We start from the raw sequence: 26684 nt of genomic DNA, 5'->3' as shown, positions 1-26684 counted from the left end.
CAAGGTTGATTTCCTTTAGGATTGACTGGTTTGATCTCCTTGCTGTCCAAGGGACTCTCAAGAGTTTTCTCCAGGACCACAATTTGAAAGCATCAATTCTTCGGCACTCTGCCTCTGTGATCCAACTCTCACATTCATAGCTGACTACTGGAAAAACCATATAGCTTCGACTAGACAGACCTTTGTTAGCAAATTGATGTCTCTGCTTTTTAATATGCTATATTGGTTTGTCAGGCTTTTCTTCCAGGGAGGAAGCGTCTTTTAATTTCATGGCTGCAGTCACCATCTGCAGTGATTTTGGAGCCCAGGTAAAAAAAAAATCTGTCACTGTTTCCACTGTTTTCCCATCTATTTACCATGAAGTGATGGGACTGGATGCCATGATCTTACTTTTTTGAATGTTGAGTTGTTTTTTTTTTTTTTGATGGTTTAGTATGGTTTATTAAGCTGTGCCTTAGTACAGACGCTGGGGCTTGCCCATGGTGCTCTTAATGTGCAAGGCCCTGACAGTCTGCCAATTTTTCGTGAGCAATGACACCAGGAAGTTGACAGCTTAGTGGATATTGTACACAAGCTCATCATCTGTCATCTTCACGTGGCCAACAGCCACTGCCAGACACAGCACCTTCTTCATCTGGAACTTGATTGTGGACTTCACTTCATCAACTTTGGCCACCATGTTCTTATTGTGGGTCATCAAGGAAGGGAACTTGGCAGCCTTGATTAGGCCTGGGCCCAGGATTTGGGGGATCTGCTTGATCAGAGACTCTGAAGCCAAAAAGGCATCGTATTTCTTGGCCAGCTTCTTGACCAGTTTTTTATTCTTGTTGAGTTTTTTCAGCGCCTCGAGGTCCATGTGGGGGATATCCACAGCCTTGACCTCATCACAATGCTGCTGGTCCCCCAAGACACACACGGAGAACTTGGGGCGGGGAGTGGACTTAAACCTGATGGTGCCTGAGAAGCATTTGTCCTTCTGAGGGTCATAGTTCTTCAGGCTGATCTGAAGCTCCACCGTCTCCAAAAACCTTCTGCGCTTGCGCTGGTTCCTGTGCAGGACTTCCCACACCACCTCGTAGAGGGTGTCGCGGGAGACTTTGCTGCTCATAGTTCCCTACGCCACGATAACCGGAAAAGAGCTGAATGTTAAGTTTTAAGCAAGCTTTTCACTGTCCTCTTTCACCCTTGTCAAGAGGCTCTTTAGTTCCTCTTCGTTTTCTGCCATTAGAATGCTGTATTTTTAAGATTAATCAGTTATTGCATTGGATTAATTTTGACTTGTGTACTCTATTGTATGCCTATATCTGATTTTATTCATTCATTCTCTTGATGGACTTTTGGGTACTTTTGAGAGTTTACTAATCTCAAACAGAAATGATACTAAGTCTTGTATGGTTCTCATATACACTTGAAATAATTTCTGTCTCTGGTAATTTTTTCCTAAATTTTAGAGCAAGTTGGAGATACTGTGAACTTTATCCCTTCAGACATGATTCTGTATCTTCCAAGAACCAGAAGCATTTTTATATGTTCATAATATAGTGATCATAGGTCAACAAACTTTATAATACTGTACAGTATACAAACTATAAAATACTGCTACCTAATGTACAATCTTCCTATTTCCTCACTTGTTCCAAAATTGTCCTTCAGGGCTTTTTAAAATTTTAGGATTTAATCAAGCCTTGGTTGGTGTGCTTAATTATTATTTCTCCTAATTTAGAACTGGATAAGGCAGTGGCACCCCACTCCAGTACTCTTGCCTGGAAAATCCCATGGACGGAGGAGCCTGGTAGGCTGCAGACCATGGGGTCTCGAAGAGTCGGACATGACAGAGCGACTTCACTTTCACTTTTCCCTTTCATACATTGGAGAAGGAAATGGCAACCCACTCCAGTGTTCTTGCCTGGAGAATCCCAGGGACCGGGGAGCCTGGTGGGCTGCCATCTGTGGGGTCGCACAGAGTCGGACATGACTGAAGCGACTTAGCAGCAGCAGCAGAACAGTTCCCTTATGGTGCTGGTACTTACGAGAGTTCAGGCCTGTTATTTCACAGATTTTCCCTCAATTTTTCCTCAGTTCCCTACATGTGTCTCATTATCTCATAATTGGATTCAGGTTCAACATTTTAGGCAAGAATACTGGAGAAGGAGATGGTAATGCATTCCAGTACTCCTGCCTGGAAAATTCCATGGATGGAGGAGCCTGGTAGGCTACAGTCCATGGGGTCGCAAAGAGTCGGACACAACTGAGCAACTTCACTTTCTTTTCTTTCTATAGTTCCTTTTGGAAAAGGAAATGGCAACCCACTCCAGTGTTCTCGCCTGGAGAATCCCATGGACAGAGTGTCCTGGTGGGCTACAGTCTATGGGGTTGCAAAGAGTCGGACACGACTACGAAAATAACACAAGTGCGCACGCGCGCGCGCGCACGCACACACACACACACACACACACACACTGCATAGTTGCTGCTGTGTTTATCTCAGTGCATCAGAGCAAGTGACTCAAGATATGTATGCATTCCTCTGCACACCTTGCTTTTTTCCTGTACAGTATATTCTAGAAATCACTCCTATCCATTCATAGAACTCTTCTTCATTCCTTTTTATAGCTTCATAGTATTCCACTGTGTGGAATAACCATTCTTTGTGATTAGTCTGTTTATGGTCACTCATGTTATTTTTCATACTTTGAACAGCAAGTATGAAAAGTAACCTGAGATAAGTAACCTGTGCATGTTTTCTTCAAATTGTTGGAGAATAATGCTGTGACTTGGGCAGTTAAATTTAGAATTTATTTTTAGTTCTAAATGCAAAAATTGTTTCTTAAACATCAGTATGTTTTAATATAAATTTTGGATTAATAGCAGGCTCACTTAATGTCATTTTTAATAGATGAAGTATAGTATGTTGTGCAGTACAGACTGGTTCCCATTTGATCGGTAAACAGAATGTTGTATGTCGAAGAGTGCAGAAGTTGCATTCACTCATATTTGAATTTTATCCTAGGCAAGGAGAGCTGGTATATTTGAAGTAAAATTTAATAGCCTCCTTCAGTTCAGTTCAGTCACTCAGTCGTGTCTGACTCTTCGCAATCCCATGGACCACAGCACACCAGGCCTGCCTGTCCATTCACCAACTCCTGGAGTTTACTCAAACTCATCTCCATGGAGTTGTTGATTCCATCCAACCACTTCATCCTCTGTCGTCCCCTTCTCCTCCTGCCTTCAGTCTTTCCCAGCATCAGGGTCTTTTCAAATGAGTCAGCTCTTGGCATCAGTTCAGTTCAGTTCAGTCGCTCAGTCGTGTCTGACTCTTTGTGACCCCATGAACCACAGCATACCAGGCCTCCCTGTCCGTCACCAACTCCCGGAGTCCACCCAAACCCATGTCCATCGAGTCGATGATGCCATCCAACCATCTCATCCTCTGTCGTCCCTTTCTCCTCCTGCCCTCAATCTTTCCCAGCATCAAGGTCTTTTCAAATGAGTCAGCTCTTTGCATGAGGTGGCCAAACTCCAAAGTATTGGAGTTTCAGCTTCAACATCAGTCCTTCCAATGAACACCCAGGACTCATCTCCTTTAGGATGGGCTGTTGGATCTCCTTGCAGTCCAAGGGACTCTCAAGAGTCTTCTCCAACACCACAGTTCAAAAGCATCAATTCTTTGGTGCTCAGCTTTCTTTATAGTCCAACTCTCACATCCGTACATGACCACTGGAAAAACCATAGCCTTGACTAGACGGACCTTTGTTGGCAAAATAATGTCTCTGCTTTTTAGAGGTGGCCAAAAAGTACATCGCCCCCAGTTAGTAGCAGAGTCCTCTTCACTCTTGTTTTTGTTTTTTTAACTTTCTTAAAAAAAATTTTTTTTGAGTATAGTTGCTTTACAACATTGTGTTAATTTCTCCTGTGCAGCAAAGTGAATTACCTATACATATAGATATATCCCCTCTTCTTTGGAATTTCTTTCCATCTAGGTAACCACAGAGCATTGAGTAGAGTTCCCTGTGCTCACCCTGTATTTTAAGGAAACAAGTACTTGCCTGGGCTTCCGCCCTGCAACCCCTCAGGGTAGTCTCCATCCTTTGTGACTTCCAGCTCCTGGGAGGTTACCCTGCCACCTCCTGTGTCTGCTTGCCCAGCTCTGCGCAGGCTCAGGGCTCAGTGTTGTCCACATTGCCCTGTTACCCACTCCCCTAGCTCCATTTCAGGTGCTGCTGGCATATCCCCACTTCACATTTTTGTGAATTTTTAATAATGGTCTCTGGCAGGCTGCCTGCCTGAGTGGCTTAGATTATCTCTTTAGGTCATAAATAATTTTTGTTATTAGAGCTCTTATTATCAAGCCACCACAGTTTGAGACATGTATTTGCATTGCTGATTTTTCCAGAAAGATAATGTTTTAGCTTGCAGTTTTGAGGAAGGCAAGGATTTTAGGACTGCAAGTATAATATTATTATAGAAAATGCTTGTAACATAAAATTCAGAAAGTCTAGTAAAAATGGAAAATGATGTTAATAATCATGTTCTGTATTCTACATTTTTATCTAAGTCACATTAATTCTTTTTTCCAAAGTTTTTTCAGTAGATCGTTTTATTTTGGTTTGTATCATATTAGGAGGAATGTGTATGCATATTAGATTGACGTTTGTTTTGCAGTCATTCTTTACAATTTTTTCCTAGGTTTTAGAAGACTAAGCTTAGACATCCAGTCTCCTCCAAATATTGGTCTGCGTCGTAGTGGACAAGTGGAAGGTGTCCGTCAGATGCACCAGAATGCTCCGCGCAGTCAGATGGCTACGGAGCGTGACCTGCAGGCTTGGAAGCGAAGAGTGGTTGTCCCAGAGGTACCACTAGGCATATTTAGGTTTGTTTTAGGATATCTATTAATATTGTTTATATCTATAAAAATATATCTATATGGTTATTTACACATAGTTAAATTTTTAGTGGTATAAATAATCATATACATATATTTTAGTAATGGATTGGGATATATTTTAATTGTGGTAGAAAAATGTCAAAATTGTTCTCTAACTTTTTACTGTGGTAAATTTTTTCATAACTCATCTTGTTTCATCTTCATAAACACCTGCCTTTTCTTCCTTCAATATTATTTTGAAGGATGTTTCAGACTTACCATTTTGTCCAAAAGTTTATCAGTATGTAATTTCTGAAGATAATTCCTTATCTTAAAACCATAAGTGCCATTGTCATATCTTAAAAAGAAACAAACAATTCAATAGAACCAAATAGCCAGTGTTCAAATTTCCAGTTGTTCCAAATGTCGTATTTTTAGTTTTTTGTGAGATTATTTCATAAGTGGTAAAATTCCATCAGAAGGCACATAATTTCCTTTTTTTTTTTTTTGTGGTGGTAGCAGGTGTTGATGCTGACTACCCTAGATGCATTAATTCTTTAGAGATTATAAAAGTGATATTTCAGCTCTGAGTTCTTTATTATCTTGGATACTTCTAAATAAAAATTTACCCACTTCTACAATTTGATCATCTAGTAGTAAAGTTTGTATACAAAAAATAGGATAGATGCTTGTTGATTTTGCTTTATTTGCCTTCAAAATAAAAATTTATTCCTTTCTATCCTAGAGTGGCCAGTTTGTGTGTGTTTGTATTTTCACTGTATTAATCACACTGCTGTGATTAGCTGTTTCTAATGTCCTTATTGATATTTAAGTTTATCCATCTCTGGCCAGGAGGAGCTTCTGCAGGTTGGCCCTGGAGTCCTTTTGAAATGATGTAATACCCTTGCATATCATCTTTGATGTCAGGCATGATAGGGTTACAGGTTCATTTTGTAAATTTCTTTACCTAGACCTAGGATCAGGCTTTCTTCTTAAGTAGCCCTATTCTCTTTTAGGGAGAAATGATAGCTCCTAAGTATATTATGGATGGTAGGATTTTCCTTGTACTGAATTGTACTATACTGATTTTCAAGTTATCAAAATGGAGGCAGCAAATACTATTTTTGTTGGTATCTAAAACCTTTCAGCATTCTGTCATGTTTGTGTCTTGTAATAACTAATACCTTGAAGATAATTTTGTGTAAGTTTTCATGTGTTTAGCCAGAAGAGTCAGTGATTAGTATTTTATGATACTTCTGTTTTATATAGTGAATTTAAGAATGTTTGTAAGTATACAATAAACTGGTGAAAAGCAAAACCTGAAATTGGGATAAGAAATACAGAAAATCACCACCATGTATGTAGTATGCTATAGTTAAGCCTTAAAATTTGTCTTGAGTTGCATGATCATGTCATTTTGCTATACTTTTTGTTGTCAAAATCAAGGGAAGCACACAGTTATCAGAAATGAAAGTCCTGAAGAACAGTTCCTTAAACAAGCATTTCTTTTGTTTTTTTTAAAAATATTTTTATTTATTTTTGGTGATGCTGTATCTTCCTTGCTGTGTGCAGGCTTTCTCTAGCTGTGACAAGTTGGGGCTACTCGTTGTGGTGTGCAGGCTTCTCATTGCAGTGGCTCCTCTTGTTGCGGAGCACAGGCTCTAGGGCACCACAGTTTTGGTGCATGGGCTTATTTGCTCCAAGGCATGTGGAATTCTCCTGGACCAGAGGTTAAATCCTGGTGTCCCCTGCATTGGCAGGAGGACTCTTATTCATTGTGCCACCAGGGAAGTCCCAGAATTCCCTGGGTTGGAAAGATCCCTTGGAAGAGGGCATGGCAACCCACTCCAGTATTCTTGGCTGGAGAATCCCATGGACAGAGGAGCCTGGCGGGCTACAGTCCATGGGGTCACAAAGAGTCGGACATGACTGTAGTGACTTAGCATGACCTGGCATGGTTCTGTTTGGGGCTAAAGTTCAGGTATATAGTTTGTCTTAATCCAATAAATAGAAATTATGTTCATTCTAAATGAATGAGTGACTCACATATATATATTGTGATCTTTCATAATGTTACTTTTCTTAGCTGACCACCTCACATAGGTGTGGAATCACGCACAGTTGAAATTGGTACTTTTGAAGATCTAGAATGTTCCTTTGCTTTATTATTGATTGAAAATAAATTGTGTGTAGTGGTTCACTGTCAAAATAAAGGGAGGTGTACAGGTATAGGGTAGGAGTTTCATTTGGCTACAAGTGAAAAACCTTATGGTAGTTCCTTAAATACACATACTGCTGGTGAAATTGATTACTTGTGAAGGGGAGTCTGACTTAGAACTCCCCTGTGGATGATGTTTGGCTGTCATATGAGTGTGGGCTGCAGATGTGTCTTGAGAAAACAGTGATGTCCTTGGAAATCAGTTTGTGTCTTTATATCATTTATGCTTATACTCATTTCAGTGTTCACTTATATCTTAGAGCATGGGTACAAAGTCAGTTTTGAAACTTTTCTAGTGGAATTTTAAAGTGAGCACACAAGGCATAAAGCCATGTTTTCAACAACGTTCATATCTGATAAAAAAGACATTTAGTTACTTGAACCCTCTAGTTGTGAAGAAGGAAAATGTTCTTCATTGCCAAAGACCCCTTGTTCTGAAATTGGTCACAGCAACATTATGAATTTTCTTGTGTGTCATGTGAGTGAAATATAGGTGATTAGAAGAACCAGTAACATTGCTGTTCTCGTTTCCAGAAATTACAAAATGAGAAGTGTTAAGTTTGGAGGAGGATTCTGCTCTTATTTTTTCTTTAGAGAATAGAATTGCAATTTTGAAAAATCATAGATACATTTTGAGTAGCTAATGTGAGAGATTCTGTTCAAATTGGTCCTCATAGGGCCAAGCAGAACATAAATGAATATTTGTGTGTTAGATATGAAAAATAGGACCTCCTAGTTGCCTGTAAGATATTGTTTATATTAAGTTCCTTGCAAACTACTGTTTGACTTAAGTTTTATTGTAACTTTAGGAATTTCCATATTAAAAAAGTAATTTATGATTCCCAGAATCGTACTGATTTTTTTTTCTATATATATATCCTTTATCTGTAACTAATATAACTGGGTACTTAAATTTGTAGGAAGTTGGAAGACTTCAGAATAGAGAAAGGTGAACAAGAAAGAAATCTTTATATAATTGGAAGAAAGAGGAAGACTCTCCAGTTCTCACAAAAGGTAACCTAAATTCCATTTTCTTAGGAATAAACAAATTAGAAATTGAACTGAAACTTACAGTTTTCTTTTTGGTCAATGCGAATATTAGTAATATTAGTCTTCTGTTTGGAATTTTAAATGGTAGACATAAAGTTGTACAGCTGTTAGGAAAAGTGGCTTGAAACTTACAGTAAGTAGCCTAATGGCTGAGAGTGCTGAAGGATTCTAGGAAATTATTGTCAGGACTTCCCTGGTGGTTAAGTGGTTAAGACTCCCCATTCCCAGTGTGGAGGGCCTGGGAGGCCTGGGTTCAATCCTTGGTCGGGAAACTAAGATCCTGCATGCCTCATGGCGTGGTCTAAGAAGAAAAAGAAAAAATGATTACACTCTTAATAATCACTAGAACATTATGAGCCAATCAAAAGCATTTTGTTTCCATTCTCAATCACTTCTCCTTTCACCTGAAGGTAATCAACTATTTGACTTCTAAAGATGCTGGTTAGCTTTGTTTCTGATGTTTTCCAAATCATGCATTTATTAAAAATCTTAGATGTCATACCTGTAAAAAATCTTAGGTATGTAACCATGTAAAGCCCAAACCCACTTGAGAAAAATCTTATTCCTTAGTGTTTAATTGCTCATTTTAGATTTTCATAACTATCACATATGAAGCATTAGCAAGTTAATGAAATTTACACAAAATATATGCAAGATAAGTGCTACAAAACTGTGTTGAAACATGGTTGTGTTTGCAAGGTATTCTGTTTCAGTGGATCATTTAGTCTTGTATCTGTATCATGAGAAATGGCCTCTGTGTGCCTGGCTGCCACATTCACTATCTTGATGCTGCCACATAAACAGTGCCTTTGTTTATGACTTGGGCTTTGAGAATTCAATAAAAGCTGTCTCTATCTTATTATTTAATTTAAAAGAAATTCAAAGAAAATGTTGACTATCTGAATGAGTATATCTTCAGCTTTAGTTAGGGTATTTCCTCTTGAAAAAACTTTAAAGTTATATTTAACTACAATTTTTAAGAAATCAATTTTTTTCAATTGTTTTTGCTGAAAAAATAAGTTATGAAAGATTTTTTAAAATTTGATTACAGTGCTATTATATATTCATAGAGGGCTTCCCTGGTAGCTCAGCTGTTAAAGAATCTGCCTGTAATCCAGGAGACCCCGATGTGATTCCTGGGTTGGGAAGATCCCCTGGAGAAGGGATAAGCTACCCACTGTAGCTTGTGCTATTGGAAGTATTCTTGGGCTTCCCTGCTGGCTCAGACGGTAAAGAATCTGCCTGCAATTCAGGAGACCCCAGTTCAATTCCTAGGTCAGGAAGAGCCCCTGGAGAAGGAGTAGGCTACCCACTCCAATATTCTTGGGCTTCTCTGCTGGCTCAGACGGTAAAGAATCCACCTGCAATGCGGGATACCTGAGTTTGATCCCTATGTTGAGAAGATCCCCTGGAGGAGGTCATGTCAACCCACTCCAGTATTCTTGCCTGGAGAATCCCCATGGACTGAGGAGCCTGGCAGGCTACAGTCCATGGGGTTGCAAAGAGTCGGACACAACTGAATGACCAAGCATAGCACAGCATATATGTTCATAAGTTTCTAATTTGGGTATGTAATTTGATATTTTACACTTGAATTAAATTACATCAAAAATTTATTCAAGAAACAGTTACAAATCAAATGCAGCCCTTAAAGTTTTCAATTAACTTTTTGTTTCTAGCTATTTTAAACACTGTTGGATAAGAAGGCTAACACTTTAAACCTTAATATATTTGTATACAAATCATGGATACATACATAGTACATAAATACTTACATGGTATCTGTGGTAATAACAATTTTGAGGGGGCAAATGAGAAAGTCAAGTTTCTTATAGGGCAATGATAATGTGAAAAAGGATAAGAAACACTGATCTTAATGGAATCATACAGTATGTATATGTAATATTTTGTATCTGGCTTGCATTTGACCTTGTGAGATTTATCTTTGTTGTGAGTAGTTGCAGTTCAGTTGTTTTCATTACTGGATAGTATTCACACAATGAGCATGTTGCTGTTTAATTTGTTCTTAAAGGACATTTGGATTATTTTCATATTATGAATAATAACTTAGGAATACTGCTTTGAACATTTTGTACATATTTCTTGGTATCCGTGTATATATTTCTTTTGAGTATATGCACTGGAGCAAAATTATTGGATCATATATGTGTATATTCAGCTGTAGTAGTTAATGCTACATGTGGTTTCAAAATGATTGAACTCTTCTATAAGGAAGGTGAGATGTGTGTTAAAATATCACTATAAGGTGAGATGTGTGTTAAAATATCACTGTAGATGTCTTTGATTCTGCTTGTTTTTTATGTAGTTTGAAGCTATGTCATATGGTGTGTACATGTGTACATATTTAGAATTTTCCTTTTTCCTACTGAATTGAACCTTTTATCATTATGAATTTATCTGTAGTAGTGCTTTATTCTTCAGATTCTTTTATAGGATTGTAGCTGTGCTAGCCTTCTTTTGGCTAGTGTTTGCATAGTATGTTTTTATTCTTTACTTTCTGTCTCTTATTTTCTATCTCTTTTGTTTCTAGGCTGTTTCTTGCTGTTCTGAATTTTTTTTTCTGACTGAATATATTCCATTTAGTTCTCTGCAGCTCTCTGTGTGTAATCCCCTATTAAATTTGTGTTCTTAGTTTTAGTTATTGTATTTTTTTCAGTTCAGAATTTTCCATTTTCTGAAGTTCTCATTATTTATTTCCTTGAAAATCAGCCCTAGTTATTTAAAAAACCCATTTGAGTATTTCAGTATCTTACTCCCCTGTTGATACGTTTCCATTCAGTATTGATTTTTTTTTCTCATTTTTTTTACAGTTACATTTTCTTTGTTGCCTATGTTTTTTTAATTTATTTATGACTGCTCTGGGTCTTCATTGCTGCACATGGGCTTTCTCTGGTTGCGGTGAGTGGGAGCTACTCTTTAGTTGTGGTGTGCAAGCTTCTCATTGTTGTGGTTTCCCTTGCTGCAGAGCCTAGGCTCTAGTGTGTGCTTCAAGTAGTTGTGGTGCACGGCCGTAGTTGCCCTGCAGCATGTGGAATCTTCCTGGACCAAGGATTGAACCTGTGTCCCCTGCATTGGCAGGGGGTTTCTTAACTGCTGGACCACCAGGGAAGTCCTGTTCCCTGTGTTTTTTCATTGAATGTTAGAGGTTAGAGATGATTTGAAGCCTCGGATGGTTTTTACTCCCCAGAGCACGTATGATTTGCTTCTCGTAGGCTACTTGGGCAACTTTCAAGCTTGTATCACCTTAACCCAGACAAGGATGGACTTCTGGTTGCTTGGGATTACTGTTAATCTGTAGTTTACTTATAGTCTAGATTGTAGTCCTTTGGGTTAACAGCCGAAGCTTGAGGTGCTCACCTATATATAGGAGACCCTGGATTGCAATTTTTGTTAGCTTAACTCAAGAATTTAGTGTGTCAGTTTTTTGCTTATCTGCTAAATCTTTCAGCTTCCTCTTCCAGAGTGAAAATCTAGGGTTCTTTTACATTGCTGATAACTTTTTTGTGTGTATTAGTCTTGTAAATCTTCATAGACTTGCTAGGTATATAGTGCCCTCAAACTTTTTTTAAAAATTGTATTTTGACAGATTTTCTTGTTCTTAGTGGTAGTTTTTTGGTCCATCTGATTTACGTATTCTTAGTCATGAAATTCATTAGTAGGAATTGTTCCTTTAACAAAAAAAAATGTACTGGCAGATTAAGGAAAGCAGTTGTTTTAAAATCAGCCAGGATATATTAATAAAACACCCTCATGGTTATAAACAGATGACACTAACATGAAAATTGATTTGTGTATCAGTTCTTGGAATATATACTTTCATGGAGTGCTTTCACATATGTGACTTTGGTGTTTAAGGAATAGCATGCTCCTCCCCACTTCACTCCCAGCTGCTGCTCTTTCAGTCTAGCTGTTTTACTTGGCTGATTTAAAAATATTATTTAATTATTTTGTTAATTAAAAAGTATTTAAAAAAATTCAAGCACAGCTGAAAAGTACTGACAACAAATCATCGAAAAAGTTAAAACCTGAAAATAGGTTGTATTGTTATTTAAGGATCATTTCAGATATTTCTCTCCGTGCATTCACACAGTGATATATTTCTTAAGATTGGTTACTGCATCATAATATAGGAATATATACTTTCACTTCTAAGATAAATATTTTAAAGTAATTTCTTTTTTGGATTGTAGTTATTATGGTAAATGCATTAATATGATGCAGTTTGGAAGATGCTGATCTAATGTGCTTATTAAATTTAGCCATGTCTAAATATCTTAAAAGTTAAAAACAAAAAAGCAAAAAACAACCAATTTTGATTAACAATATGTGGCAAAAATACCCATTCAAGAATATTTTATTTTTTGAACTTACTATTATTATTTTTGCCTTAAATCTTTTAGGGACTTGATAGAATGATTAATATTTTATTGAAGGTTGTACTTACTTAAGTGTTTATTCTCATCTGCACATTTGTATTTCAGTCTGATTCGGTGACTTTTATGTCACAGTCTAGACAGAGGACATGTAGGCGTAAATATCCAAATTATGGTAGAAGAAATCTTGGACGGCTTGAGTTGTCTTCTGGAAATGAATCTTCAAGCTCCATAAGACATGTGAGTTTCATAACTTTAAAACATACAAAATTATCTTGAATAATAATTTGTCTTAATTCTTTACTTTGAATCTACCTTGAAATTATGTAAAAATACAGTATTCTACTTTTTATTTTTATCATCATTATTATTATTTCTTGTGGGTTTGATCCCTGGTTCAGGTAGATCCCCTGGAGTGCAGTATTCTTGTCTGGGAAATGGCTACAGTTCATGGGGCCGCAAAAAGTCTGACATGACTTAGCGACTAAACTAACGACAATAGTATTCTCTAGAGATTAAGATGAAATTTCACATTTCGAATTTCTCTAACAATTTTGAACACCTTTGTACCATACCATGTACAATGTCCAGTGGTTTTAGAATATTAACAAAATTGTGCTGTCACCGCCACTGTTTAATTTCAAAATATTTTAATCACCTAAGAAGAAACCGTATACCCATTTGCAAGTACTTCCATGGATGGCCGCCGCCACTAATCTTTCTATTCCTGTTAATTTTTGTATTCTGGACATTTCATTTAATAAACACATGCAGTATGATCTTGTGATTGGCTTTTTTCACTTAATGCTTTCAGGGCTGATTCCATTGCTTCCAGGGCAGGATTAGTACTTCATTCTTTTTCATTGCCCTATATTCTATTATAGGAATAGACTGCAGTTTGTTTACTCACTCATCAGCTAGTGGGCATTTGTATTATTTCTACTTCAAAAAAAAAAAAATTAAGTTTTGGCTGTACTGGTTCTTTGCTGCTGTGCACAGGCTTTCTCTCGTTGGGGAGAGCGGGGACTACTCTTCGTTGTGGTGTGTGGGATTCTTGTTGTGCTGGCTTCTCTTGTTGTGGAGCACAGGCTGTAGGTGCATGGCTTAGTTGCCCCATGGCATGTGAAATCTTCCTGCACCAGGGATTGAACTGGTATCCCCTGCAGATACTTAAACACTAGATCACCAGGGAAGTTCTGCTTCTACTTTTTGACTGGCGAATATTGCTGCTTATCAACATTTATGTACAGGGTTTTGTTAGGATATAAATTTCCATTTTGGTTTATATCTAGTAGTCAATTTGCTGGGTCATACAGTAACTTTGTAGTTAACCTTTTGAGGAATTGCCAGACTGTTTTCCAAAGTGGCTGCATTTTATAGTCCCAGTCAGTGATGTATGCAGTTTCCAGTTTTCTTCACATCTTTTTCCACAGTTGTTATTTAGTTAGTGGGCAGGTAGTGACTTGACAGTATAAAACTCACAGGCAGGATAGATCCAGGATTTTGGGGGTTTGAATCTTGTTAAACTTAGGGACATCTTTTAGAAAAAGAACTCAGGAGTTACAAGTAGACACAAGGCACAAGGCCTTGATAGACAAGATAAATTGAAAGCCTCTGAAACTTAAGTTTTGTTAGCTTTGTCTTAACACCCTGCCTTTGTTTACAGAAGTGTTTTGAGAGTTAACTGAGATAAAACATGTAAAATTTTTCACAGAATGTGTGGTTTCCAGGTAGTATATTTTAATAGCTTATTATTACTGTTATTTTTTTAGAAGTCTGTTTTGAACATAAACATTTTCTAAAATGTTATATAGTTGGATCAAAAAGTATGTGGCGTTTTCACATTGACCCCTTTTTAGTAATGTGAGTTTAATTTTCCTCTGTGGTCAGCTTCTTTTTAGCTCTGTAAGAAATTGCCAATCTGTTACCCATAGTGGTTGAATTACATTTTATATTCTGATCACCAGTGAATGAAAGTTCCTGTGTTCCACATCTTTGTTAAGGTATTATTTCTTCCCAGCTTCATCTATAGATGAACACAGTCCCAGTTAAAGTCCCAGCAAGTTAATTTTGTGGATATTGGCGAAGAGATTCTGAAGTTTGTTTGGAGGGAAAAAAAAACCCACCTAGAATAACTAACAGAATACTGAAGAGCAACAAAAGGACAGGACTGATAGCTACTACCTGACTTTAAGACTTAGTATAAATAACCTACAGTTTTTAAGACAGCATGGTACTGGTGAAAGAATAGGCAAATAGATCAGTGGAACAAAATAAGAAACCCAGAAATAGACCAGTACAAATAGACTCAATTAGCATTTGACAGAGGAGCAAAGACCACTCAATGGACAAAGCATAGTCTTTTCAACAAGTGGTATGGAACAACTGGATAGCCACATGGAAAAGAAAAAGAAAAAAATCTAGACACAGTTTCACAAAAATTAACTCCAAATTATCATAAACTTAATGTAAATGTAATACAAAATTATAAAATTTCTAAAAGATAACATGTAATAAAAATCTAGATGACCTTGGGTGTGATGAATTTTAGATACAATTCCAGGGCCGTGATCCATGAAAGAAAAACCTGACAATAGAAAAGCCTGAAAAATACTGTTAGGAGAATGAAAAGACAAGCCACAGACTGGGAGATGTTTGTAAAACTCATATCTGATAAAGGACTTGCATTGTTAAAATTCAATAAAAAGATAATTGAATTTAAGAATCGACAAAAGATCTAACAGGCACTTTGTTAAAGAAGATATACAGGTAGCACATAAGCATTCTAAAAGGTGTTCAACATCATATGTCATTAGAGAACTGAAAGTGCACGAGATGCTACTGCCCACGTCTTAACACTGGCTTGAGTCTGAAACACTGAGAATGTTTACATTGTCTTCTTATTAACTTTGCTCAGAGAATGGTCTCTTATATCAGGTTTTTATTTGCTAATAGTAGTAGCATTAAGTCTCACAGATATTTTCTCTTGCCTAATTCTTTGATAAGAAAAGGGATGTAGTAAAGACACTTGCTTTTTGTTTTAAGTTTACCTAATTATATTTTGTTACCTGGTTAGAAGGACTGTGTGGTTTCTCTTGACTTGTGTTGTTTAAAATAGGAGATTAAGATTTTTATTTTTCTCCCTTCCACAAATCAGGAGACTTCTTGTGATCAAAGTGAAGGTTCTTGTTCTTCTGAAGAAGAAGAATGGAAAAGTGATAGAAGGAGTGAAAGTGACAGTGAAAGTTCAAGGTACCTGTTTTTACTTGTTTTAAACTTTGAAGCGTTTTAGTCATAACCTTGAATGGAATCATACTTGAGTGACATTCAAGATCTAAGAGCTTCCATCTGTCAGGTTTTTAATACATTTAAAAGGAGAAAAAAACCTAGATTAACAGTTGTTTCTATAGAAAATATTTTGGGTATTTTATTTAACTATAAAACATGTGAGCCAAAGTGTAAATATGTGTACTCAGAATATCAATTTAGCCTTGGGCTACATTCATAAAGAGGAATATCCAAAGTCTAAATGGTAAAATCACTGTTAAATTTTTTATTAGTTATTGCCTATGTTGATGGAAATTCAGTTAATTAATCAAGAAGAAGAAAAAGGGAATTTTAATCAATCAGGCCAAACTAACAATTAAAACCAGGAGGCAGATTCGCAGGAAGCTCTGAGAACTGTTGGGCCTGTTGGAAGCTGAAGGCACAATCACGTGCATTTTCAAGATAAAAGATGGTATATCAGGATGACATACTGCTGTTTTCTTTAAGTTTCACCAAGGATACATAGTCTAGGTCAACTTGTACAAAGTGAGCACTAAGTACTGTGACCTCCTCCAGAGCTGGGAAAGCAGGTTATTCTTTTAAGAAGTTAAATTGCTAATGTCAGAAGAAAGGAGAAAAAATGATCTTTACTATTGAGCAGGCACTCCTGTCTTTGAGTGGCTCTGGCTAACATATAATGCTGATGCCCACTGCTCATTAGGGAGGGAGGCCCAAATGGTCACACAGAGATAATTTTATGTTGAATTTTCCTTGTCCTGTCTTAAAATATAAACGTTATTTTATCATACATACTAGCTTTTGTTTAGTTTTGGTATCCAAATTCATGGGACTTAAGGTGTTAGTATCTGCTCCTCATCTTGATAAATGTCAACTTTCTTGGCAGATGCTCAGACCAGAAACCTAGACGTCATTCTCTCTTCGTAATTATTTCTGTAACCATGTCTAGAAAATTACCTCTCCTAAATATGACTCAGTATTTTAATTTCCATTGATACTTTGCTTTACAGACTATTATATCATACCCCTGGCTTCTTTTCTTGTCTTCTTTTTATTCCATTATGCTTAGGAGCTGGAGTGATTTCTAGAATACTTGTTTAGTTTTGTTTGTTGTAGTCACTCAGTCGTGTCCAACTTTTTGTGACCACATGGACTGCAGCACCCCAGGCTTCCCTGTCCTTCGATGGTGATGGACATCCTGGAGTTTTATCAAACTCATGTCCATCTAGTCAGTGATACCATCCAACCATCTCATCCTCTGTCACCCCCTTCTCCTGCTGCCTTCAATCTTTCCCAGCATCAGGGTCTTCTCCAGTGAGTCGGCTCTTCACATCAGGTGGCCAACGTATTGGAATCAGTCCTTCCAGTCAGTATTCAGGGTTGATTTCCTTTAGGATTGGACTGGTTTGATCTCTTTGCTGTCCAAGAGACTCTCAAAAGAGTCTTCTCTAGCACCACAGTTCGAAGGCATCAATTCTTTGGTGCTCAGTCTTTTTTATTTAATTTTGATTGGAAATATACAGAACATGAAATTGATCGTCGTAATTGTTTTTAACTGTAGAGTTGAGTAGTGTTAAGTATATTCACAGTGTTGTGCACCCAGTCTCCAGAGCTCGTTTCATCTTGCAGTACTGAGACATATACCCACTGAACAGCAATTCATCACTCCACCCCACCTACCCTGGCAACTACCACCGTTGCCTTTCTGTCTCTGTATTCATTATGTTTGAATTCAGCTTATCGTGAATTTTATTATACAAAGCACATGCTCTTAAGATTTTTAAAACAGCTCTTTTTATAGCGTAAAAGATAATGCAGAAATAACATTTATAGTAAATAGCTTTTGGATATGGGTTTTATGGAGCCTGGGAGGTATGTGGTTGGGTAATGATGGCCCCAGTTAGAAGGTCTTTATCCTCTTCTGTGTTTGCTAAAGCTGGCAGTGGCAGGGGCTAGTTTTCTAGATTGAGTTTCCTATTTGACTGCTTTTGCTCCAGAGTAGGCCGAGACTAGTCCCTCTGTGGGATCTTTCCTCATATCAGGGAGAATCCCCTTCTTGGCAAGAAGCTGTGCCCACTTATAGCTTTCTGTTTGATGTGGCTGTGCTTTCCTTGTGCTTCTCAGTATACTCACTGATGGATCTGTCATTCCAGTTAACATTTCGAGTCCATTTCTGAGCTTCCTGCGGTTTAGGGGAAGTGCTGCTCTTCTGGTCTCTACTGTTTTCATAACTACACTTCATTTTTGGAAGGGGAAATTATTAGTTGGCTCTTGATGTTGTCTTTCTTGAGGTCTCATCTAAATTATACTTAAAAACATTTACTCAGGCTTACATCCTTTTCTAATTTCCAGTGTCAGTGAAGATTTTTCTCTTCTCATGATCTTTGGTCATGTCAGTATTTGTTGATGGTGAGGGTAGTTGAATCTTCCTAGGATCTTTTCTTTCCTCCCTGTTGTCTCTGTCTCTCTTAAGGTAGATTAATTTGCTATTCAGGCTTAGATTCTGGTTCCATACAACTTACAACTTTTCCTTTTCCAGTGACTCTTCTTCTAGGTATTCTGATTGGACAGCTGACGCAGGCATCCACCTGCAGCCTCCTTTACGAACATCATCTCGTCGACGAATTACTCGATTTTGCAGCAGTTCAGAGGATGAAATGTCTGCTGAGAATTTATCTCCTCCAAAAAGGAGACGAAAGAGAAAGAAAGAAAATAAGCCTAAAAAAGAGGTACGAAAAGTATACCCTTAAAAATAACATCTATCTACACTTTCATTTATGGTGGAGTTCTGACTCCCACCAGGCTACATTCCACAGAGTTGCAAAGTCAGACACAACTGAAGTGATTTAGCATGCACACATGCAAAACATATATAGGCTGCTGCAAAGTATAGCAGCTAAAAGTACAGACTTTGGAGGCAGAAAGACCTAGGTTCAAAACCCAGTGCAGAAAAAAAAAGCCAGTATAGCACAAGGAAATGACAACCCACTCCAGTATTCTTGCCTGGAGAATCCCATGGAGGGAGAAGCCTGGTAGGCTACAGTCCATGGGGTCGCAAAGAGTAGGACACGACTGAGCGACTTCACTTTCACACTTTCATAGTTTCTGTCCATATTTAGAAATTGGGTATGTTTGGGAATTTGGAGCCTTCATTATTATTTTTTTGATTGATAATATATCATCAGGAGTCAAATGTAAAATACAAACTTACTTTTGGAAACATTTCTTTATTATAAAAACTATCTAATCTGCTCTGAATTGAACTTGGCACTTAACACCTTTTTGAATCTATAACTTCAGAGGGAAAGATCTATTTTGCTTAGAACCCCACCATAACTCTTATTTTCTCCTGTCAATTTCAACACCAGAAATATACTTAAAGGCATTTTAAGGGCCTTTTTGTTTTGTCTGCTATTGTCATGTTTCCCATTTTCATTTGACATGTTCTGTCTTAGTACTTTTCTCCTAATTATAACATCCCTATACCTCGTTACACGTATAGTACATGTGCTCCTGTTGAATATTTAAAGATGCTATGTCTTTGTATTAGTTATCTTTTGCTGTATAACAGATCATCTTGGAACTTATCTTAGAAACAACAAACATGTATTATTTCATGTTTTAATGAATCAGGAATTTAGAAACTGATTAGCTGATTTTTGACTTATGAGGTTGCAGTCATCGTATTGGCGTGGGTCACAGTGTGGTGAAGTCTTGACTAGAGGTGGATCTTTGAAGCTTGTTCATGGATTGGCTGGCTGGTGGCTTCAGTTCCTCACCACATGGATCTCTCCATAGGGCTGCTTGAGTGTCTTCTTAACTTGGTAGCAGATTGTCCCCAGAGCAAGTGGAACAAAAATTAAACAAGGGCTAAACCTTTTATGACCTAGGCTTAGAAGTTGCCCATTGTTACTTATGCTTTTTTCTCTTTGTTAAAAGGAGTTGGAGCCCACACTGCAGTCGAGGAGACTTGGGCTCCACCTGCTAAAGAGGAAAGGAAGAGTATCAGAATTTGTGGTTCTGTTTTAAAATTACCAGTCTCTTTTTTATCTCTATTTTATCACAGAATATTGAATATAGTCCTCTGTGCTCTACAGTAGACCTGTTGTTTATCCATCCTATATATAATAGTTTGCCTCTACCAACCCCAGACTCCCAACACATTCCTCTACCACCTCCCTTCCCCTTGACAGCCACAAGTCTGTTATACGCCTGTGAATCTGTTTCTGTTTTATGAAAGTGCATTTGTGTCATCTTTTAAATTGCACATGTAAGTGAAATCATATGTAAAATTACCAGTCTCAAAACCTCAAATCCACAGGAGACTGCCTGAGATAATTAGTCTGTGGTAGAATTCACTGGGGAGTCTTGGCAAAGCAGGCTTAGTGTGTTGAAGAGGGTTGTTGAAGAGGGTTTAGTTGGAAATTAGCCCCATTTCATAGGATGTAATGTGAGTGCTGTGAAGAATCTGTTAGAGATTCAGGAGAAAGTGCTTGGTAGATCTACAATGCTTATACAACTGATAATGTTCTTGTGTATGTATGAACCAAATATATGTGCTGTTAGGAACTAATCATTAGGTGACATGCTTATAAAACAGCCAAAGTCTTTTGTTTTCAATTAAACAGTGCATGCCGCCACTTTCTATCCTATTAAACTTTGTGCTCTTCCCCTTGGCAGAATTTGCGGAGGATGACTCAGGCAGAGCTTGCAGACGTGGAACATTTATATGAATTTCATCCTCCAGTTTGGATAACTGACACCACACTTCGAAAATCTCCTTTTGTTCCTCAAATGGGTGATGAGGTGAGAGTTACAGAGTTTGAAAATATGGATATGGATCATTAAATTACTCTTAGGTTTTTATTTTTAAATGTCTGTTTCCCTTTTGTAGGTAATATATTTTCGACAGGGTCATGAAGCTTATATTGAGGCTGTCAGAAGAAATAACATTTATGAACTGAACCCTAACAAGGAGCCATGGAGAAAAATGGATCTTAGGGTAAGATGATGGCATTATGAAGTCTTAAACATTTAGCACATATATATGTAGTTATTTGTAAATCCATTTAAGAAACACTCTGGAGGCATACCATATTACTATCTTTCCATTAATTTCCACCTTAAAAACATTTTTGCTGTTAACCTGCTAAGCATTAAGGTCTAGTCAGAAGACATGCTTATTGGTGGACAATAAGCATTGTCCACCAATGCTGGAAGGTATCTTGACTATATTACCATTAATATTAAAATGCTTGTACCCAGGACAGATTTTCAAAAGAAGTGCAAGTCTCCAAAAAGCAAACAAACAAAAAAATTGGTAAAAAAAGTTTCAGTGACATGCATAATAAAGTACAGGAAAAACTTTAGCTTCCCTGTACTTTGTATATGTATTTTTAACATTTAAAGAAAAATACCATGTTCTAACAAGTAGCAGCAAAGGTTTTGGTTTATTAATAGTTATTCAACTTGGTGATAAAGGTGCAAGAAACAAGTCCAGGCTCCCTAGAAGGCATCTTGGTAATTAGAATTAAAACTGAAAATATTTACACCTTTAAAATCAGTGATTTTACTTTTGGTAATTTAGGAAACAACCAAAAGTGCATACAAATTTATGAGCAAGGTAATTCCGTATCATTGTTTATAAAAGCCAAAAATTAGTAAAAAATCCAAATATCCCACAATACTGAAGGAACCAAATCACAATATGTTTCTATATTTGGCTACTATGTAGAGCCCACCATGTAACTGAAAGTTGTAAAGTATTTGTTACATGAACGTTACATTTTCACCAGTAAGAGGAAAAATGGGATGTGAAATTACAGTTTTAGTTACAAAAAAATTTTAAAGACATGGGGTCAACCATAATAAATACAAATGTCAGTGGTGATTAAATGTAGAATAGTATTATAGGTAATTTTTATTTTTTATACTTCGTATTTTTTAATACTTTCATTAACTATAGAAGGTGAAAAAACTCTGCTTCTGTGCAGTTGGCTTTAAGATACCTTGAAATGTATATCTCTTTTACTTATTACTGTGTACCTGAGGACAGTTGATTCTCATTTTTCGTGAATTTTTATTTGCAACTTGCCTATTCACTGTATACTATTTGTAACACCAGAATCAGTATTCAAGATGCTTTCTAGTCATTTGCAGACATGCATAGCTTGGCAAAAAATTTGATCTGCCCACCTAACATGTTTCTTAGCTGAGGTGAACAAGATGAGCTTCTTTTGAGCTCTCATGTTGTAAATAAGTGTTCTTTTCATTTTATTCATTGCCACATTAAATTTTTTTCACGTTGTTGTGCTTTTTTGTGGTGACTTGCTGGTTTTTTTTTGTTTTTTTTTTTGACTTGCTGTTTAAAATGGTCCCCAAACATAGTGCTCAAGTACTGTCTTGTGTAACTAAACACAAGAAAGTGATGATGTACCTTAGGTAGAAGGTCTGTGTTAGAGTAGCTTCACTGAGACATGAGTCATAGTGCTGTTGGCCGTGAGTCCAGTGTTAATGACTCAGCACATATATTAAAGGAGGTTTTTTAACACGGAGATTCACATTACACAAGATACTATATTAATTAGGTGACTGAAATGCTGTGACTTGTATCAACCTGAGCTTGTTTTTCCTTCAGGAGCAGTGGTTCAGTATTCACTGTGAACTCACTGATTGCCTGTTTTAAGTGGCCCTGTAGAATGATAAGAATGTTGCAGATAATGAGAATCAACTGTACTTTTAGCACTTTGGCATATTATAACTATAACATTTTGTGTAGTGAATAAGTGGATGAATGATCTCATACTGTTAGCATTAAGGAAGCAGATATTGGTAGAAGGCTCATTAATGAGTAGGATGCTCTCTCACAATAGGAACCTCTCCTTTTGCCTGTCTTACTTACCCCAACTGCCTGGAGCAGCTCACAACACACAGTAGATCTTCATATAAACAAGTATTTATGGCAATGTATCAGGTTGAAATTTAATATCAAATTTTTGAAGAATAGGAAGCCAAATGCTTGTATATTTTGATTTGCATAATACAAAATTATGTAAATGAAAATGTGTCTGTAGAAAGAGAAGGAAGTTCCGATCGTATACAGTGGTTGTCTTTAGATACTGAGCTGATGGGTGATTTGTGTCCTCCTCCTTATACTTTTGTTGTGTTTTTTCCTAAAATTAGCATATTGCTTACATTAGAAAATGTTTAAATACACCTTCAAAAAGATGTGAAGATACAGCAAAAAAATGACTATAATTAATGATAAATTAAATCCCTCGTCTGGTTTGAAATCCTGAATTGTGAGCTGACTTAATTTGGGAATATGTGGAGAATTATCATCTTGAGGAATTGTTTTATTTTAACCGTATATCCTTTTTTTTTTTTAATTTATTTATTTTAATTGGAGGCTAATTACTTTACAATATTGTATTGGTTTTGCCATACATCAACATGAATCCGCCACAGGTGTACACGTGTTCCCAGTCTGAACCCCCCTCCCACCTCCCTCCCCATACCATCCCTCTGGGTCATCCCAGTGCACCAGCCCCAAGCATCCTGTATCCTGTATCAAACCTGGACTGGTGATTCGTTTCTTATATTATACATGTTTCAATGCCATTCTCCCAAATCATCCCACCCTCTCCCTCTCCCACAGAGTCCAAAAGACTGTTCTATACATCTGTGTCTTTTTTGCTGTCTCGCATACAGGGTTATCGTTACCATCTTTCTGAATTCCATATATATGTGTTAGTATACTGTGTTGGTGTTTTTCTTTCTGGCTTACTTCACTCTGTATACTTGGCTCCAGTTTCATCCACCTCATTAGAACTGATCCAAATATATTCTTTTTAATGAGTGAGTAATACTCCATTGTGTATATGTACCACAGCTTTCTTATCCATTCATCTTCTGATGGACATCTAGGTTGCTTCCATGTCTTGACTATTATAAACAGTGCTGTGGTGAACATTGGGGTACACGTCTCTCTTTCAGTTCTGGTTTCCTCGGTGTGTATGCCCAGCAGTGGGATTGCTGGGTCATAAGGCAGTTCTATTTTCAGTTTTTTAAGGAATCTCCACACTGTTCTCCATAGTGGCTGTACTAGTTTGCATTCCCACCAACAGTGTAAGAGGGTTTCCTTTTCTCCACACCCTCTCCAGCATTTATTGCTTGTAGACTTTTGGATCGCAGGCATTCTGACTGGTGTGAAATGGTACCTCATAGTGGTTTTGATTTGTATTTCTCTGATAATGAGTGATGTTGAGCATCTTTTCATGTGTTTGTTAGCCATCTGTATGTCTTCTTTGGAGAAATGTCTATTTAGTTCTTTGGCCCATTTTTTGATTGGGTTGTTATTTTTCTGGAATTGAGCTGCTGGAGTTGCTTGTATATTTTTGAGATTAATTGTTTGTCAGTTGCTTCATTTGCTATTATTTTCTCCCATTCTGAAGGCTGTCTTTTCACCTTGCTTATAGTTTCCTTTGTTGTGCAGAAGCTTTTAATTTTAATTAGGTCCCATTTGTTTATTTTTGCTTTTATTTCCAATATTCTGGGAGGTGGGTCATAGAGGATCCTGCTGTGATTAATGTTGGAGCATGTTTTGCCTATGTTCTCCTCTAAGAGTTTTATAGTTTCTGGTCTTATATTTAGATCTTTAATCCATTTTGAGTTTATTTTTGTGTATGGTGTTAGAACGTGTTCTAGTTTCATTCTTTTACAAGTGATTGACCAGTTTTCCCAGCACCACTTGTTAAAGAGATTGTCTTTTCTCCATTGCATATTCTTGCCTCCTTTGTCAAAGATAAGGTGTCCATAGGTGTGTGGGTTTATCTCTGGGCTTTCTATTTTGTTCCATTGATCTATATTTCTGTCTTTGTGCCAGTAAATACTGTCTTGATGACTGTGGCTTTGTAGTAGAGCCTGAAGTCAGGCAGGTTGATTCCTCCAGTTCCATTCTTCTTTCTCAAGATTGCTTTGGCTATTCATGGTTTTTTGTATTTCCATACAAATTGTGAAATTATTTGTTCTAGCTCTGAAAAATACCATTGGTAGCTTGATAGGGATTGAATTGAATCTATAAATTGCTTTGGGTAATATACTCATTTTCACTATATTGATTCTTCTGATCCATGAACATGGTATATTTCTCCATCTGTTAGTGTCCTCTTTGATTTCTTTCACCAGTGTTTTATAGTTTTCTATATATAGGTCTTTAGTTTCTTTAGGTAGATATATTCCTAAGTATTTTATTCTTTTCGTTTGATGGTGAATGGAATTGTTTCCTTAATTTCTCTTTTTGTTTTCTCATTATTAGTGTATAGGAATGCAAGGGATTTCTGTGTGTTGATTTTATATCCTGCAACTTTACTATATTCCTTGATTAGCTCTAGTAATTCTTTTTTAAAATATCTGTTAACAGGATCAAGAATTGGTCAAAATAGTTGGAATACGATATGAGGTTGGACCCCCGACACTTTGTTGCCTCAAACTAGCATTTATAGATCCTGCAACTGGAAAACTTATGGACAAATCTTTCTCTATTAGGTACATGTTATATTTTTTAAATGGAGTTACTTAAATTTAGATTTTACCTCCTGCCTGGTTAGCATGTCCTTTCCTTTCAGCCGCAGGGTAAATAGTAGAGCACGGTGGACAGCACAGGTGTAAGCTGCAGTTCTGATAGAGGGGACCCATAGAAGTAAAAATCCTGGGTCTACAGTGGCAACTAGGCGGGAGTGTGTCGATTGCATTTTCCATGCCACTTAAATGTGTAGAGAATTCTGGCCTGTAGTGGAGATGGCATCTACAGTTGTTTTCAGAAAATGTTAGAATAATTTTCTAAACCTGTGCCATCCAGTATGGTAGCTGTCAGCCAGATGTGGCTGCTGGAAACTTGAACTGTTGCTAATTTGAATTGAGTATGATGTAAGTTTACACACTGGATTTTGAAGGCTTGGAGAATGTAAAATATTTCATTATTTTGTATTAATTATTTGGTAAATCAATATTTAGGGTATATTGAGTTAAATAAAATACACTTAAAATTAATTTCACTGGTTTCTTTTTACTTTAATAAGGCTAGTCGAAAATTAAAAACTACATATATGGGCCCCATTATATTTTCTTTGGACATTGTTGTTCTGGACTATAACCTGCTATGAAGGAAATTTAACAATCTTTTATTTTTGTTTAGATACCATGACATGCCAGATGTTATTGACTTTCTTGTCTTGCGTCAGTTTTATGATGAAGCAAGACAGAGGAATTGGCAGTCTTGTAAGTCTGTTCTTATTGGATTTTATGTATACCCTGAGAAATTAATCTCTCATTGATATGAATTTTTTAGTTGTGCTGCTTATTATGGAGGATGGAAAAATGTAAAATCTGGAAAGAAATATAAATGACTGCTAAGTATATTTTGCTTAGGGATTAGTATGATATGTGACATTTCAGAAGAATGATTTCTTACTCCTTGATTATAGGCTAGAGTAGACCTTTTATTTCCTTTCTGACTGGTCTACACTGCATTATCTCCATCTATTATGTGACACTAGTATAATCCATAAAATTACCTGTGATATAAAACAATAAGAAAGTTGAAAAATGATGCAGCTGTTACACTGATAGTGTTCTGGTATACCTGAATATCTTGCCTTTGATACTATATCAACCTAGACTTAAATAGATTGACTTGAGAAAACTATTCCTTTAAAAAATTAAAAATTTGTATAAAATTGATATTTTATAACCATGAGTTATATAGGTGGACAGAGAAAATAAAATCACCTAAATGTAGGCACTAGCTTTTAATGTGGGTATTTGAATGTGGTTTGAATGTTGTTTTTGCGGTGACCATTTAAAGCAGGCCAGT

The 26684-nt window shown here is 36.9% G+C and overlaps 1 protein-coding gene and 1 pseudogene across 2 annotated transcripts in view; one reads left to right on the top strand and one right to left on the bottom strand.

The window, feature by feature from the left end:
- BRWD1 (bromodomain and WD repeat domain containing 1) overlaps window positions 1-26684 on the top strand; it is a 122857-nt gene that overhangs the window by 53401 nt on the left and 42772 nt on the right. For both annotated transcript variants that reach the window (XM_070376332.1, XM_070376321.1), the window contains 9 exons: window positions 4687-4870; window positions 8003-8096; window positions 12635-12766; window positions 15684-15778; window positions 18351-18540; window positions 20492-20617; window positions 20706-20813; window positions 25233-25357; window positions 26007-26089. In XM_070376332.1, the coding sequence (XP_070232433.1) occupies window positions 4687-4870; window positions 8003-8096; window positions 12635-12766; window positions 15684-15778; window positions 18351-18540; window positions 20492-20617; window positions 20706-20813; window positions 25233-25357; window positions 26007-26089 (1137 nt within the window). The remainder of the gene's footprint in view (window positions 1-4686; window positions 4871-8002; window positions 8097-12634; window positions 12767-15683; window positions 15779-18350; window positions 18541-20491; window positions 20618-20705; window positions 20814-25232; window positions 25358-26006; window positions 26090-26684) is intronic.
- On the bottom strand, window positions 407-2053 carry LOC102264634 (large ribosomal subunit protein uL1 pseudogene; annotated as a pseudogene).

Source organism: Bos mutus, chromosome 1 (genome assembly GCF_027580195.1).
Source record: "Bos mutus isolate GX-2022 chromosome 1, NWIPB_WYAK_1.1, whole genome shotgun sequence".
Classification (NCBI taxonomy): Eukaryota; Metazoa; Chordata; class Mammalia; order Artiodactyla; family Bovidae; genus Bos; species Bos mutus.
This window is presented reverse-complemented; position numbering and strand designations above follow the sequence as displayed.